Below are 17,080 nucleotides of genomic sequence, written 5' to 3'. Positions count from 1 at the left end.
AAATCATTTCCAACTCTGTGTCCAGAAGTTTCTTTTTTAGACAACTGAAATCTCAAATTTATTTATTTACTGCAAGACCTAATGTGTTAAAAGGACTTGATATTTACTAAAATGATTAATCCACTAAGAAGCAAAACCCTCCATGGTGCGGCAAATTGACCATTTCCAGCTGGGGGCATCAGAAAGCCCCCAGATAAGATTTTTGCCAAGTCTTTCTTGATCATAAGTACTGATCTTACCGGTGAAGGAGAAGGGGCTGGCAGAAATTCAGTGTTACTCGCAGCGCTTCACGCTGGGGTGAGGTCTTAGAGCCACGTTCAGCTCCTTGTACCCTGAAGCCCACCTCGGCAGTCAGCGGAGCCCCCCAGAGCAGGAGACTGTGGCTCTTCAGGTGGGCTGCAGGGCAGAGGAAGGCATCCTCGCAGAGCGTTCTGAGGGGGCTTGTGAGCTCGTGCTGCCCTTCTGGAAACACCTACGGTAAGGCGACCTCCTTCGCGTAATTCGGCATCCCAAGTGGGATAGTCTGAGCCTCCGGTAACTGCCACTGAACTCTCACAGACCAAATGAATTCCTAAGGACTGTTTGTCAAAATTTGGATTGCGCTTTGATAAATGAAATTAAACCTTGTCGTGCAAATACTCTGGCGCATGAATCAACCCTGTACTATTCTCAGTTTATGTGATGAGAGAGAAGAGGAATGCTTTCCTCCCTGGCAGCAGCTGGGAGTAGTCTGTAACCTAGTCCATCTCTCCCTCTCCCTCCCCGCCTCCAGCAGTCGAACTGTTCTCTTTCTGTATCGGATGCCTTTGAAAACAGTGCTCTCCTGCTGGAACTTCCAAAGGGCTCTAGCAAATGTCCTGCCCGAGTTAAAAATCTATTTCCTTCCTTCTCCTCATTTCTAGAGTCCCCTCTCCCCCTAAATGTAATGAATCCTCCCATCACTGAGCTCATGTTTCTTCCGCATGTTCTGTTTGCCCTGAAACAGCATTATGGAGACGTTGTCTCAGACGTCTGCTGCTCGGCTCCTCTATGGTGGTCATGAAGATGCTGAGCAAAAGTGCTTTCCAATGTCTGCTGCTCAGAGTGATAACATCCTTGCAAATGAAAAATAGTTTCTTTTTCAGGTTTTTTTTTTTTGTCAGTTGTCTTTAAACTTCTTTTGTAGACCTTTCTTTGCCTTGCTGCCCAAGTAATTTTTTTCCTGAATTAAGTCCTCTTTTTTTTATTGTTTTTAATTTTTTAGTGTTCTAGCACTTAGAGTAAGATGAGTATTTGTAGAGTCCCTTCTGTTATCTTGACAAAACTATTTTATTCTTTGGATATGATCTCTATTTATTTTAAAACTAAATTGCTGTTTAAGATCAACTTTGACTTTTCACAGTCTTCAGCAGAAGGTATGAAGTGGTACTGGTATGCACAAGAACAAATTAAATTAAAGTTAGTTTAATGAGGGATATCTTTTCCATTAATGAGTGTATTCAGTCTAAATTTTAAGATAACATTTATCAAAGGATCCGACCTTCACTGGCAGTTCATATTTAATGCTCTCATTTAATGTCATATATATCTAAACAGACATGAATATAAACCTATACAAATGGGTTTGGTATCAAGATTTTTTCTCTTTTCTCAGGCATCTCTAATATATCCTTGTCAGATTTGCTTAGAAATGATAGAAAATAAAATGAGTAGCAAACTTGCACTTAATGTCACAGGTCATTTGTTGCAATAATAAATGGGTTGCATGTTTTTATACCTTCTTGCATATCCTGGTGTGCATATGTCTGGACTTTTCCAAAACAGCTTTTAAAGGATGATATTATTGGAAAAAACCGCTGGTGATCATCTGATCATATGTAAGTGGATCATCTGATCTGTTTACATACCAAATTCCCATTTAATAGTATTTTAGGGATTATACTGAGAATGATAAACGGAACAAAAATTAACATCTACTCGAGCATTAATGAGATGTCCTGAATTGCACTGTACACTTTTTATGCATTCCTATTTTAACAGGCAAAATTAATCTATTATTCTCAGGTTTAAAACCACACACGTGTAGTTTCATTTGAGATGCTGAAGAATCAGAAAAGCCTTCTCTATTTTTGTTGGTTCCTCTTGGATCGGGAGTAGCAGATTGTTGTGGTGGGTTTTGGAAAACCCACACAATTTGTTGAAGCTCCTTAAAGTAAATGAGTTTTTGGAGTGGACTGGGCACTCTGGGCTTTGGCTCTGATATAGCAAAGACCATTTGGACCGCTTAACCTTTATCTGTGTCTGTGTTGGAACGCAACTTGTAACAGTTGAGTTGCATGAGCACTGCTCCTAGAAGAAGTGATTTTTCTTAATGAGCCCTGCAGTTGGCAGTGCTTTCAGTTAATTGAAAGGGCACACTGCAGAAAAGTGGCTGTTTTGTTACTCTGACATGTCCCAACTGACTGTCAGTGTGGATACTACAGTAGGTATTTACTAAAATTGGCCATTCTGTGCTGGCATAATTATTTACAGTCAAATTCATTAGATTGAACAACAACATAAGTTGCTATGCAATGCTTCTATGTGCTATAGAAATCTCTTTCAATGCTTTATTATATCTGAATAATAAAAAAGCTTTGGGTCTCTACTGTTATATGAGATTGCCACAGATGTGAACTGAGAGAGCAGGGTTTTTTTGCAGAAAAATAGCAGCAGCGGCAAAAGCTTCTATATTCAAAGCCAGCAGTGAGCCCAAGATAATTGAGTCCTGTAATTTTCTGATGACAAGTATGAGTTTTGAAATAAACTGATCTTTTTTAGCATTCTTATTTTAAATAGACGGCATACGTGTTGCTAATTCTGTATGTCTTTTCCATTATCTTTTTTCTTCACAACTATACAGGAGATTAAAATAATGTTTGCTGGGAAATTGTACTTTGCTGCAAGAAATTGAAAGCCATTTTTAAAGGACTGTCTTATGAACAAAGATATGAAAGCCCCTCTCTGTTGTGATTATGGCACTAGAAAGGCTGTGCTCTCTTGCTAAAAGAGAGAAATTGCTTATTAAAGTGTTTTTCTTATAGTGTAGAAACAGAACAGCTAACTTGATTTTTCCCTGCTTGTAGAGTAGAGTACACACAAGGTCAGATTTTCATGTAAACTAGAGCTAAAGTTGTCATAGAGAAAAAGCTAGCTCGAGTGAGTGTTAAGGGATAGCAGCAGGGACTGCATATTGGTTTTGTTTCTGGCTTTCCTGTAGACTATTGTGTTGGGTTACCTGTTTCTTTCTTTCCCTGCCAACCTGAAGGCACATTTCCTGTTTTGCTCATGTATTACACATAAGAAGAACTTCTATGAATAGACCTGGTGGTAGTATTTATTGTTGTTTAACACAATATAATAATAGTGGTAATTAAAATTTACAGCTGTAGCTGACATATGCCATTCTTATTTTAACTGGAAGGCTTTGTTTTGTGTATCATCTATCCTGAGATTAATTTTTCTTCTATTTTTCTCCAGAATCAACATGGTAACGTAGTAAAAAAAGCAGTCTACATGATATCCTTTGTTATGATAGTATTTGTCTTGTAGTGCAATCAAAATTAGAAAGTGAGACCTAGTAATCGGTAAGGCCTGAAAGTACATAACATGAGGTTAGTGGCCCTTTGACTCTTTCACAAAGGGGACCTTTCTAAGGAGGAGTATAAAGTTATAAATAATGCCCTTTGCAAAAGACAGATCTCAGGTTTTTTGTCCAATACTGAAGTTGCTCGTTGCAAGTTGTGAAAACTGCCTTTTGATCACTTACTGTTATGTTCATGCTCTTTTATTTTTCTTACCTGTTTCTAATAAAAACAACTTTACTTAAAGAGTTTTGTGCAAGCATGGACCCACTGTAACTGGGTCAGTGCAACCATTCCAGTTCCCTTTTTTAGCCAGATGGTTAGGATATGGTACTGTCATTTTTAAACAAAAAAAAATGTTGACGTGTGTTTAAGTGTTAAATTACAGAAAGGTATAGACTTGCTAAAGAAGTTCAGGTCAGGCAATATGCTTAATTTGTGCAGAGAAATGGTACAAAAAGCAGCAACATAAAGACACTGATACTATCCTTAAAGCAAAAGCTGCTTTCTGCAGGTATAAGTATGCTGGTGCTTTTGTTTATATACAGAGCTGCATGTGTCATGAGCTGGGTACTGGGATGTTGGTATTATCTTTTTGGTCCTTAAAATACAAAATAGTTTTGTAGCCGTTTCAGTTTAGGGTTACCTCTTATTCTTTCTTATGTTTTAGGTAAAACTGTATGTGGACCTTTTTCTTTTGGGCATTTGTGTGTTTTGTTTGCTTGGTCTTACTTTCTAAGAGTGTGGGAAGTAAGGGAAAGAGAGAGGACAAAAAAGATCTTTTTTTAACACTTGCAGAGTAAAAATAACTAACTGGGTTTTCCCTGGATAGAATCAGTCAAAGTAAATTGCATTGAATGGATAATTGAGTGGATATTCTGAAAAGCATACAGATGATATTTTTCCAGGAATCGAGTTAGTGATGAACTCTACAGAAAGCCTTTGGGAAGAAATACAGTAAATGAAGCCAGATTCTAGGCTGTCGCCTAAATCTTCTCTCTCTTTTTTTTCCATGTTACCTCCAGGAGTATTCTTTGCAGACTTTATTCTTAGTTGAATTGACTTGAGATTGGGTATGCTTCACAGAGTTGTATCGTAGTATTGGCAGTTCATATCTGAGTCCTGAAATGCCAAGACTTCATGCAAAACCTATAATTTCTTAAAACTGGCTTTTTGTCAAGTGAGTTTGGTCATTTGCTTATTCTTCCTCTGTTTTCTTCAGACATTCAGCAGGAGTCAAGCAAGTTTGTTTTGACTGAGACCTGTTTTGATGCAGCATTTACTTCAGCTCTTGTATGGCACTTTTGAGCAGCAAGACTGAAGAGAGCAATCGGGGAAAAAAAGCAGTTTTCTCATCAGGGTCTGCACAATCCGCATCTGATGCAGGTTGCTGCCCATGTGCAAAGTAGCGTTAGGTGTGCTTGTCACGGTCCATTTGGATCACTCAAATTTACGGGCCACCATACTCTGTAAGTTAAACTTTATTTTATGAGCTTACTAGGAAGGAAAACAAGCAAACACATCAAACAAGCACTCAGTCCCCTTTGTACTGACTAATCTAACACGTGAATTCACTAGTTCATCACTTAATTCATGAGGTTTCTAACTCAAAAGTTCTCTCTAATTCATGACTCATAACTTGAAACTTGTAACTTGCGCATCTGTGAGCAAAATAGTTGCCAAGCCAACAGTAAGAGTGCTCATCCTTCCTCCTCTGTCACGGTGCGGGCATCCCCTCTATCACACTGGGCAGCATGAATGCTTCAGCAGTCCGGCTGCTGTCGGATCCGCTTGAAAATCTTTTCGGGTAAGCTGAAATATTTATACCATCCAACTTGGAAGTTTGGTGTCTATCGTTGTCATGAGTTAGGGGTTTCTGAACAAACTGCCAGACAGTCAGTATGCAAGGGAGATGGCTGCAGGGGACAGTAAGCTGCAGGTGGCAGTGGCTGCATAAGGACCTTTAGCCCTTCCTGGCCACCGTGACCTGCCTACACGTTGCTCTCACTTCAACCTGACGGAGCAGCTGCCAGCATGTATCAGGCCTTAGCATGAGCTGGGTGTTAGCCAAAATCTGAGCAGGAGTAGCGTGAAGAGGCACTATTCCTAGCTGGCAAAGATTAGCAGAAGTTTGTGTTCTTGCAGTTGGATGTCACCTGTACTTATTTAATCATCTGAATCCAGCCCATGGCAAACATCAGCAGGGCAGTAGAGAAGATCGGTTGAGTGGGGACTCTCATTCTGTTCTGGGACACTTCAGGGATGGTGACACTAGGAACCACTAGGCTTTCTTTACCAAGCCCTGGAGAACTGACTTGCCTTAGGAACAGTAGCTTTATGTTGGCTTAGGAACAGTAGCTTTATGTTGGCATGTGGAAAGCAGGGGTAAAGTCAGAAAAACAAAGATTTGTTGCATCAAAATGTTATGAAGGACCTTGTCCTAAGTATTTCTAAACGTATTGTCACAAAAGCGCATGCAACTGTAGGGAATATGAACACAGAAGAGAGTTATAACTGTATCACTCTATAGTAATTTGTTCTGCATCCACTAAACAAAAGCATATTGTCTCAGTGCAGCAGGGGGTTGTTAATAGAATATAAGGCCATAGTTTCAGCTTTCAACAAAGGAGCAAAAAACCCAGGAGTACCTGTTTGTTTTAAGACCACAGAAATAATCTTGGTAGACTCGCTACTCGTGTCAAAAAGAATATTCCTTAATATCCAGTCTAAAACCTTCATTTCTTTTTTATAAGTCACTGGAAATTGTTTTCTAGCTATTGTTTTTGCAAAGAGCGCAATAAAACAGGCTTGTGAAAAGGAAATGCTGCATGAAATTACAGTGTCTGAGATCCATTGTTTGACATTCTCGACTGAAAAATTATATGGTATACAGGATACTCTCTGAGTAATAATTGACTTCAAATGAGATGTTGGCTCAGAAGTACTTTTGGGGGTATTGGAGCTCTAGATTTTGCTTTTAGAACTACAGGGAAGTTTTCTGTTCCCTGGGTGATACTGACAGTGTCTTTAGACTGACAATGAAAATTTCAGACAGTTTTTAAGATAGCACCTGAAGCAACCTGTCACAGGAAAGAATGAGCAGTCAGAGCTGTGCACTAGAATTTATTTCTGATATTCTTGGAGTTCTCAAGAGTTTTGGCCTGTCTTTGAAGTAGAGTTTAGGGATGCTACCTTCAACTGTTTCTGTTGATTAAATAATTAAATCTTTTTATCTCTCTTACCTGTCAGCCTGCATGGGTGAAATAATTGGCATTTGGAACATTCAGAAGCTTCTAAGTGAATTATAATTCTGCATGATTATGGATCATCCTTTGAAAAGGAAACAAAGCCATTTCAGATATAGTGTGGCTTTGAGCACACATTATTGTGCGGTTAATCCAAAGGTTCTGTACTCATATGTAAGCTGTAGTATGAAGCCACATTTAGACACGTGCAGTGTCAGTAGGGCATTTGAGCTAGGTTATTTTTCCTAGTGAGTTATAAAAGAGAGTTTTTCACACATGTGACAGGGGAAAACTACCAGCACTAAACACAGTTTAGTCAGTAGTTTCTTTGCAGATTGGGCTCATTACTGATTTGGAGGAGAACTGCACTTGGGGTTTGTCCCAGAGCTGTGATCAGTCAGCCTATATGAAAAACACTTCAATTATCTGGTCAAAACCTTTGATTTGTTTTGCTGAGTGGGGGGTGGAGGAGTCCAGATTATTTTCTATCCTGCAGCTTCTCCACTTACTGTGTCCTTGGGGGATGGACGCGCTGTGAACAGGACGGCTGGTTCTAATCTTCCTGCTGCTCAGAGGTCATAGCTACTGAATCAAATTCTTCAAGAGAGGAGTACTTGATTTATTCTACTGATGACCAAAATGGAGACAGTATTGGCTGTTAGGTTATGTGGTAACTCCTCTGTCTGCCCACACACAAAGGAGCAGAGAGGCAATAGCAGGTGGAGGAACCCGCGTAGCACCCTGCCGGCACTGCTCCCAGGACCATCACCGGAGAGCCGTGACGGCATCGGTGGCTCATCTGCACAGACCAGAGGAGCACAGAGGCAGGCAAGGGAACCAAAATTACAGACTCGGAGAAACAGACGCCCTGTTTGGCTCCTCCCGGGGCTGTACAGGAGTAGCCTCAGCCCTGTGGTCCAGGGTTGACATCTGTCAAGATGAGGCTCTCCAGAGCACCCCACAGACTAAGGGGAGGTTACTGCCAGGGATTTGGGGACACATTATAGAATGCAGGGGAAGAGCATTTCAGTATTACACAAGACTTACGGGAGGTCTAGGGCAGGAACCAAAGGGAGAGTAAGGGAGGGATCTAGGTGATTTGGGGGAGGAACAAGTGTGGGAAAATAGAGGGATAAGGGGATAGAAAGGGTGGCTCGCATGTAAGCAGGGCTGGTCAGTATGCTTGTCTTGCCATGACCTGTGTCTGATCAGTGCAGTCTGTCCTGACTTCTTCTTAAACTCAATTTCTAACTATTTTCTGGGGCTAGGGACTCTTGTTTGCTGTGTGCATGTGTGTGTATGGGGGTCCAAGTGTCAGCAACTGGAGTATATATATTGCCCACTAATGAACCTTCATCCTGATCAGCCAGAGAAAGGAACAGGATGAGATCATTAGTGCTGTTTGTGTTTGTGTGAGTGCTGTTCATTTCTGTTCGTGTTGATCTGCAGGGCTTGCTGTGGATATATGCATATATGTGTTGTATAGGTGTGTTTATGTCTGTGCCCACTGGGATTGCATTCCCATCTTTCTGTAAGGGTACATGGATGGAGAGAGCATCTCCTTCTTTAAGGGTGCATGGTTAAGGACCTTTTCAATGTAAAACAGGGATAATAAGGAAGACGCCATAAAAAAGAACATACAGAGATGTAAACCTGACTGACAAACTGTAAGGCACGCAGTAATGAGAATCAGACCAAGTCAGCCAAGCTAGTTGCTAAGGGTTTGTGAAGAAATGTGAGGATATTTATTTAATTAAGATTATCTGATAGAGGTACAGTGGGACACTAAGAAAAAGGGGGAAGCTGTAAGCAAAATATACAGAGACACAAACCTGACAGACAGGCATAATGCAGGCAAAGAAAAGAACAAACCTTGTGGCGGCATTCATTGTTGGGCTATCAAAAAGCTGCAGGCAAAGCAGTACTTCTCAGCTGATAAGGATGCAAACCTCAGGGTCTGGGATGTTGGAGTGTGCAAACATTGGAACTGTGCAAACTGGTGAAGGAATGTGCAAGTGAGGGGGTTGAGGAGGAACAAAGGAAGAAGAGACAGAAAGGAGAGTAACAGGGGCTGGCTGCCTTTAAGATGGGGCCAGTCAGTATGCTTGTCTGACTAGCCCTGCGCCTGATCACTGCAGTCTATCTTCTAATTAAATCCTTTCATAATTATCTCTCTGTCTAATCTCACTCTGCTGTGTGTGTGTGAGAGAGGTCTGCAGGGACTAAGTGCAAGGACTTCTTGGGGGGGTCTGGTGTGAGTGGACACTGGGCCAGCAACTGGAGTCAGATGGGGGGTGCAGGTGCCCCGTGGCCTGCGGTGTCAGCTACTAGAACAAGCGAGGGTCCTAGCATCAGTATTTGGAGGGGCTGTAGCTCTCTGGATCGAGGGAAGGTCCTACAGAATTTGAGCCTGGAGTGCTGGGTACACGAGGGGACCAGTGGGAGCAAAACTGGTCCCAGCAATTGCAGTCAGGCTGGGCCTGCGGGCACCCCTGACTTGTGTTGTCGGCAGCTGGAGCAAATGGGGCCGCGGTGCAAGCCGCTCGAGGGGGCGAGGGTCTTTGCCACCGGCCACTGGTGCAGGAACGGTGTGTGTCCTGAAAAATCAGCTGCTGGGGGGGACCAGGGCGAGTGAAGCAAGTCAGGGGCTGAGCGCTGGTGCCTGGGGCAGGACAGCAGGTCACAGCCCGGCTGCCTGGTGCCAGCTGCTGTGGAGGGAGCAGGGAGGTGAGGGTGTTTGTTTGGGGTTTTTGGGGGGAGCGGGGGGGTTGCAATCTACTAACAAACTTCAGGCTCTACTACCCAGTGAGTAGGATGCCTGAGGTCCAGGCATGGCCTCAGGCAAGCAGAGGACCGGTTGCTTGTATTCAGGGGGACGTGCGAATGCAGAGTGCCTGCCGACTAGTGTGTGAGCACTGCGGGTTTGCTCTTGAGGACCAAGCTGGACCAGCCGGCAAGTAGAATGTCTGTGAAGCGGGTAAGAGGGCCTGGGCAGCAGTATCAGATAGATAGAGGGGCCATGCTGGCACTCAGGGGATCTGCAAATGTGCATGTGCTCGTGAATCGAGAGAATGGTGTTGTATGTGCCTGCACTAGTGAACTTCAGTCTCTACCCGCTGAAGAGGAGGAAGGGTCATGGCTGTCTATACTTGGGTTTTATGCAAGTCCTATATGTAGGTGCTGTTTCAGGCAGTGCCTTGTCTGTGACAGACAGTAACCGGACATGTCAGTGTCCTGCAGGTGTGTCTCTTGAGTTATATACTCAGCTTTGCTACTTTTGGAACCTGCTGGGGTGGGCTCCAGTGGCCAGGCAGGACAAGGTCCCAGGCCTGGAGCTGCGGGAGGTGGTGTCCGCTCCTGACACATCCCTTAACACCTTCCTGCTTGTTGGACCTGGGAGCATGGAGCTATGGCAGCCTCGCCTCAGTTGGTCTACTGAATTGGGCTCTCCCTAACACTTACATTAAACATCAGTATGGACTGATAAATCCACTAGCTAGCTGTTCCTTGAGAGGGTCGCATTGTAGGAATCGTAGCAGAAGACAGACTAATGTGCCTTCTCTTGAAGCACTGCCCTTGCCCCACTGCCCACTATTTGCACACTTTTAGGGAAACCGTATGGCACCCTTGTCATCTGTCAGCAATACTAGTTCTGCCCTCCAGCTAGCTTGTGCAATTTCTGATTTTCAGGTACGGTAGGTTTAAGATACAACTGGGACATGTTCTGTCACTGTGGTACAAATCTGCTCTGCCCTTGGTGCTTTTCACAGAGAAGAGAAGGCTGATATGGACATGATCTAGCTAACACGGGCTTGATTTTTGTTTACAAGTTTATTACTCAATTCTTTGGGGTAACTGGCTTCCCAAGCCTTTTAGCTATGTCCCTGAGCCCCTCTAGGCTCACTTGCATGGAAGTGCTTTTCTTCCAGCACTGCACCCTGCTCTCATTTTCTCTCGTCTCACCGTGTACCTTAGAGAAATATTGGGAGCAGACGTCCGTATGCCATGGGGGGGGATCAGCCTGTGCAGACACTCTCCTCTGTGTAACAGCAACAAAAGAATAGCAGTGTGGCCTAGAGGTGGCAGGTTCCTAAAAACCATGTCTAGAATATGATTTCTAGAAAGGAGGACTGGCCAAGGGCAGTCAGTTTGCCCTGTCATTCATTCTGCTTTTACAAGAACAAAACCTCTAGGGAAGCGTGCGTTGGCTGTTTACCTGTTTCTAATAGAGTGCAGCAGCTGATGGGTACTTGAAATCACAGTAACTTTAGCAGCCTGTCTCTGACCGTAGCCTATGTCCACACTTTCAGTTCTGCCTTTGAAACTGTTGCTTGCCATTTCTCCTCTTAATAAATGTTTGAGGTAGTTTCATTTTGTATTTGAGAGGTGCGGTTCTTCCCTCAGCTCTTAAAGTTGAATTTGCATTATCACCACTGGACAATGGATACAGGGAGACGGTCAGTTTGAGGTACACTGTGGTTAAGTTTGAGCGTGCATCTGTTCTCAAATTTTAAAAATTGGCTTTAAATCTGGCTTGAGTGGCAATCTAGTACATGGGGGTAATTGTGTCTTAGTTTCAGTCGCTTTTCAGAGGTCATGCTGGTTTAGAAGTGGCACATTGTTCGTTCTGTATTTATTAATTCCAGTGCAGTTTAGTGGTGGGCTCTCGGCTGCATGCTCTATTTCCAAGGGGGAAGGGAAGCGTTGTGAGCACTCTCCAAAGAGCACTGCTCGATTTGACGTCAGGAGGCACGGGGCTGTGGTGGGGAGAATGTCAGGACACTCTTGTTCCAGCAGGCATGGCTGCCTGTGCACATTATCAAGCTTGAAAGGGCCTTCACAGCCTTTCAGGAGAGATGCAATAGCACGGATTGTGATGGGTGACTGAACACATTTTCCTTCAGAGCTGCTCAGAAACAGCTGACAAGTGCAGTTTTAGGAAGGCTTCTGGAGAAGTTCATTGCGTGTGTCTTTATTGCCACCTTCTGGAAAGGGAGAAGAATAATTCTGGAGTAGATTTCTGCAAACATCACATCCTTTGTTTTTGACAACACATGTGCCAACTTTTTTTTGTACAAGTAATTATTCAGATTTGCAATGAAAGACAAAAGTATGTGCAGATCAAGAATAGTATGCTCTTGATGCTCCTGGAGAGATCACTCTACTTCACTCTCTTTCATCATTATTTTGCATTTTCTGTAAATAGCCTATTTCCAAAGGCACTTTCATCTTAGGGGGCTTGGTTTTTTAGCTTGTTCTTGTAAGCAGTAAGATTGCAGAAAGAAAAATAGCTTGGAATAAGCAATTAGCAAAGCCAATATTTCTTCAAAGTGCTCTCTAGAATATATGTGTATCTTGAATTTAACAGCATCTTTATTTAATGAAAGCAAGGTGGAATTTTTTAGAAGCACTCATTCCTAATCTGTACCTAGTGATGTCAGTAGAATTTTGAGGGGTTTGCCACCTTTTTTTTTGGTGTGTGAATTTCAGTAAGAACATTTAAGCCATGAGCAAGTATTTTATAATTATCTACTTTTAGATGTGTAACACTACAACCAGACTAGCTAACTGCAGAATTACATATAGGGAAGAAAAGGGGGGAGCACTGCTTAATTCATGTATTAACAATGTGTGTTTAATTTAACTGTTGTTATAATTTACGGAAATAATATTGAGGCTTCAAGAAAGTAGACCCTGCTGCATTTGGGAGGAAGGGGAGCAATGAATCATGAAGTAAATTGTATCTTTTGACTGGTAATTCTGAGACACAGATATTAACACAGTCAAGAAATATCCGTTATGTTCTTTTATATGTGTATATATACCATATATTGTATTATATTTTTATGCTTTATATATAGCTTATGTATTATATACAGTATATAAACTATATAAAAATATATGTCTATATTTAAATAAACATATATTTTTGGACAAAGGATCTCAGATTATATATTAGACCATTTAAGGTGGGAGGCTATAAAGCAGTGACTTGCCTATAGTCACATAGAGGAGTCTGTAGCAGAGGCAGAAGCAAATTTATATTTCCAGAATGCTAACCATAGGTCCACCTGTCTAACCAGTTGTTGTTGTGTCCTCCCACTCCAAACTAAATAGCTTTCTTGCTGGTCTGCTTGAATTTCTTGCAGAGTTTCTGTAAACATTTATAGTTCCAGGAATGAAATTGCTTTTTTTTATTCCTCTCTCTTAAATGAAGTCATCTTTTTAGCAGCTGTCATCTCGGTAATGAGACTGCCTTCTGCAGTCTGCAAGTAGATTTAAATCGTAAGTTTTAACCCATGTAAAGCAACAACATGCCTTCAGCAATTCCTAAAAGTGCTTCTAAAATATGTTAAAATGTGAGGGGGGCAGTGAGATATTAATGTCACTTTCAATTTTTTTCCATGTCTTTTCATCACGATTGAAAATGCACATGAAGCTAGCATCATTAGAGCATTATCTGTTGTGCAGCTAAACACAACAGAAGGGATATTTTAATGAAACTCTACTGAGGCAACTTCTTCTGTGTCTGAGTATAGATTTTTAACAGCCTTTGTGTATTTAATGCCTTGAAGCCAGTGTACCACTGCAGACGATACCCATTGACAAAGAGTGTATCTTCTAAGGTTTCAGCACAGATCTCTCATTCCTTTTTGGTAAACTGACACTCTTTAAAAAAAACCAAAACCAAAAAACCCAGTTGGACTGTGCCATAACAAGATGCTTTGTGTTTTTTTTTCCTCCAGCTGAAAAATGTGTTTACTATGAATGCAAAGGAAGGCAGAAAAAAATCAATGCGTGCCTTAGTGGCTATTGGAAATGGTAAAGGGGCTGCAGGTATGTTCATTTACTGTATGTAAAAGATGCCAAATTAATCATTGTTTTTAACAGGTCTTCAAGGGGCATGGTGATTTAAAGGGGCTTTTTATACTTAAAAAAAAAAAAAAGAAAGAAAGGAAACTTATCCTTTTTTCCACTGGGCAATATTGAAATACCTGTAAGAATTTTGAGTTTAAAAGTAAGCTTTATAATCAAATTATGTATGTATTTGTTTGGACACTTTGTTTTGTATAAAAAAAGAAATTGGGAAAAGTAGTAACATGTGATTAGGTTTGGAGCATATATTATCCAGTGGTTAAAACATTTTTTATTTAATTCTAGAGTGATAGAACTAACCAGTGGTAGATCCTACGAGAAGGGATGATCTATGCTTTCCTGTACACACTGTTTGTTTTTATTGTAGATACTGTTTATGTTTAAAAAACCCCAAAGCCTGAAAGTATTCAGCCACATATATCTGCATTTGTTTCACCTAGCTTTAGACACCTAGCTGCAGAGTGTAGCTGTTTACTCTCAAGACAAAGAAAAGCATCAGGCACTTGCAAAAGGTGCCTGGAATTGCAGGTGGGCTGACATGCCCCAGGAACCGGTCATCCCCTTGTGCTGCTGGTGGAATAAAACTCAGCTGAGTTTGCTCTTCACAGAGGTGCCTGTGATTGACTAAAACGAATCTGGGCCTCCATGGTTAGTAGAGCAGATAGAGTCATAAGGAACTAGGAGTCAGTAGATGTGGATTTGTCTTTCTGGTTTTGAAAATCACTTTCATGTTGTTGGCATTCTTGGGGTTTTATTTTCAGTTGCTCTAACAGCAGTGACCACTTTGCAGCAAAGGGCAGCATGACTGGTTGTGTGTTTTCCTGGGTTATTGTCTAGCTAGTGTTAGTATTTCTAGGTAGAATTAGTATAAATCTGGCTGATTCTTTTTTTTTTTCTCTCTGTAAGTCTCAGGTTAGTCCATTGGTAGTATTACTGCTTTTAGTTAAAAAGGGCTTGTTTACTGGTAGTCTCAGCAAGCATCTTGATTCAGAAATTCTTTATGAATCTGTCAAATCAGAAGACCCTAAATTTCCTTCTGATTCAGCCTCTTTAGGAAGCTTTCTTATTCTATTGAAGTTAATCATAAAAAAAAATCCACTTTATGGGCTTCCTACAAATACTATATTTACACTTTTAGGGAAAAATAGAATACTTGGGGGCCCTTTGAGTCTAGTCTCATAGTAACTTCAGTGATCTGCGGCTCGACCCATTTATAGGCTTTCTCCATTAGGACTTTTTATAATGTTCTCTTCAGCAAACAATTTGAAGTTTAACCATAGAAATGCTGTCTGTGGCATAAAGTAAATAGGACAAATAAAACTAGCATAAGATCATGAAGGATCTTACGATACGAGCTGTGAAAAGAGACCTTTTTCCTTTTCTTTCTCAGCAGAGACTGGAGAAAGAATACTGGTCAGAGGCAATCCGTTCAGCTGTGATTTCCTTGTAACGGAACTCTAAGCACAGTTACAGGATAGTGATGACCAACCTATCTCTAGAAGCAATCAAACCATCTCAGTGCAGCATCTAACTTGGATTAACTAGCTCTGTATCCCAGCATAAAGGAACTGTGCAGCCACCCGGTACAGCAGTGAGCTTCTTGCATGTTTCCAGTTCCGTTATTGAGGAAATAGTGTTTATCTTTCACTCAGTTTTCAAATACCAGGAGTTAAAGACTTTTTTTGTTGCAGGATAAGTTTTATTTAAGAAGTACTCTTGAATGTGCTAAGTTTTTCTCCATAAGGAGATAGTTTTCATGCATTCTCTTCTGGATACAAACTGGTGTAAATTAAAATTCCTGTTAGACCTCAAATGGACTTAGAGATAAGACAGCTGTGCAGAATTAAAAGAAGAATCAGCTAAAAAATTAGAAAATGAATAGCTGTGAATTAAACAATCCAAATAATATAATCCAAATAATAGAGAAGTCCTACCTCTATCAGGAGGCAGGAATATAGCATGTATTGTATTAGTGACAGGACAGGAAATTGCATTTGCATTGCTATATGACTCTAGTAAAAATCCTGCTTTCAGTATATATGCAGAGCATCTACCTTTTGGATATAAATAGTCTCCTTTTATTATGAGCTGAATAGATATCTCTGATGATGGGATGTATGTGGGAGCTTATGTTGTGTGTCAGCCCCAGCTGACACAACAAACATCAAAGGACCAAAAAACCTAGATCTGCTGATTGAAGTTAAATTATTTTAATTCAATCTACCTTGACGTTGTTGGACTACAGAGTTTGTAAAAACAGTTGTCACATCCTCTTATTCATTCCATTCAGTCAGTTGATGCCTCGCTCTGAGCTGACTGCAAATGCTCCAAGACTGCTGTGAAATCTCTTCATCACTACCACAACTGACCTGGTAAATAGGAGTAGGCCTGAGAGTTCAGAGAGCATTAGGTAGCAGTCTGTTTTGCTCTGTTCTACAGGCATGCATTTTTTGCAAATGCACTATTCTGTTAAACCTGGTTTTCATATTCTTTATTTCACTAATAGAAACCTAGTCTCCTTCTTCGCTTCTAGGGTCTTGGAGCTACTCTTTGTATAGATGTAGTTGACATATCTGCATCAGCTTTATTTTTTTTTTTCCTTCCTTCCCCTCTTTCTTTGTAAGCAGAAGACTGGATTTTTTTGGGTGAAGCAGTCACCACTATTCAGTTGTTTGGAACAAGTTAGGACAAATACACAAAAGAAATAACTTAAGCCTTATTTGTTTTCATTTGACAACAAGCAATTGGCATCCAATTGTTAGATATTCATAACTCCTAAACTGTTACTTTCTATGGTTTCTGGGGTTTTCTCTGGACCATTTTCTGAGTATGATTTTTGCAATGGAGTGGAAATAACAGGTACTAAACTTGGTTGTGAAGTTCTGGATTTTTTCCCTTTTGCTTTCTGAAGGTCCTGCCTCATGTATTTCTCAGTAATAAAATGACTCTTTTCTGTCTTGCAGGTTTTGCATTGGGGAAAGCAGGTGACAGGATGAATGCTTTACGGAAAGTATGTTGATTGAATTATTTGTTGCTTGATGACAAACACAAATAATTCATACCTAAACTTTTTCATTTTTTTTAAATAATCAGTATCTTTTGAATTCTATGCAAAGAAGCACGTCCATGTATGTAATTTGTCCATCTCGATACAAATAATGAGGTTGCCCTGCAATGAGATTCTGTTAATGCACACTTTATTTTCTTTCTCCTCCCTCTTCTGTGGCCTATACCTACCCCCGCCTTGCTCAATTGTTTCCAATATCTATGTAGCATACAATCTGCTTATATAGTTAATGTGTAGGAATTTTTCTCGTACACATACATAAAGACCTTATTAAGGCTCCTTTAGACTTC

General features: G+C 41.0%; 1 protein-coding gene across 2 annotated transcripts in view; it reads left to right on the top strand.

The window, feature by feature from the left end:
* Positions 1–17,080, top strand: part of MRPS5 (mitochondrial ribosomal protein S5) — a 67,392-nt gene that overhangs the window by 33,031 nt on the left and 17,281 nt on the right. For both annotated transcript variants that reach the window (XM_049818244.1, XM_049818245.1), the window contains exons 6-7: positions 13,594–13,684; positions 16,687–16,733. In XM_049818244.1, the coding sequence (XP_049674201.1) occupies positions 13,594–13,684; positions 16,687–16,733 (138 nt within the window). The remainder of the gene's footprint in view (positions 1–13,593; positions 13,685–16,686; positions 16,734–17,080) is intronic.

The sequence above is a fragment of the Accipiter gentilis genome, chromosome 15, assembly GCF_929443795.1.
Source record: "Accipiter gentilis chromosome 15, bAccGen1.1, whole genome shotgun sequence".
NCBI classification, from domain to species: domain Eukaryota; kingdom Metazoa; phylum Chordata; class Aves; order Accipitriformes; family Accipitridae; genus Astur; species Astur gentilis.
Note: the sequence above shows the minus strand (reverse complement) of the source record. Positions and strands in the feature narration are given on the sequence as shown.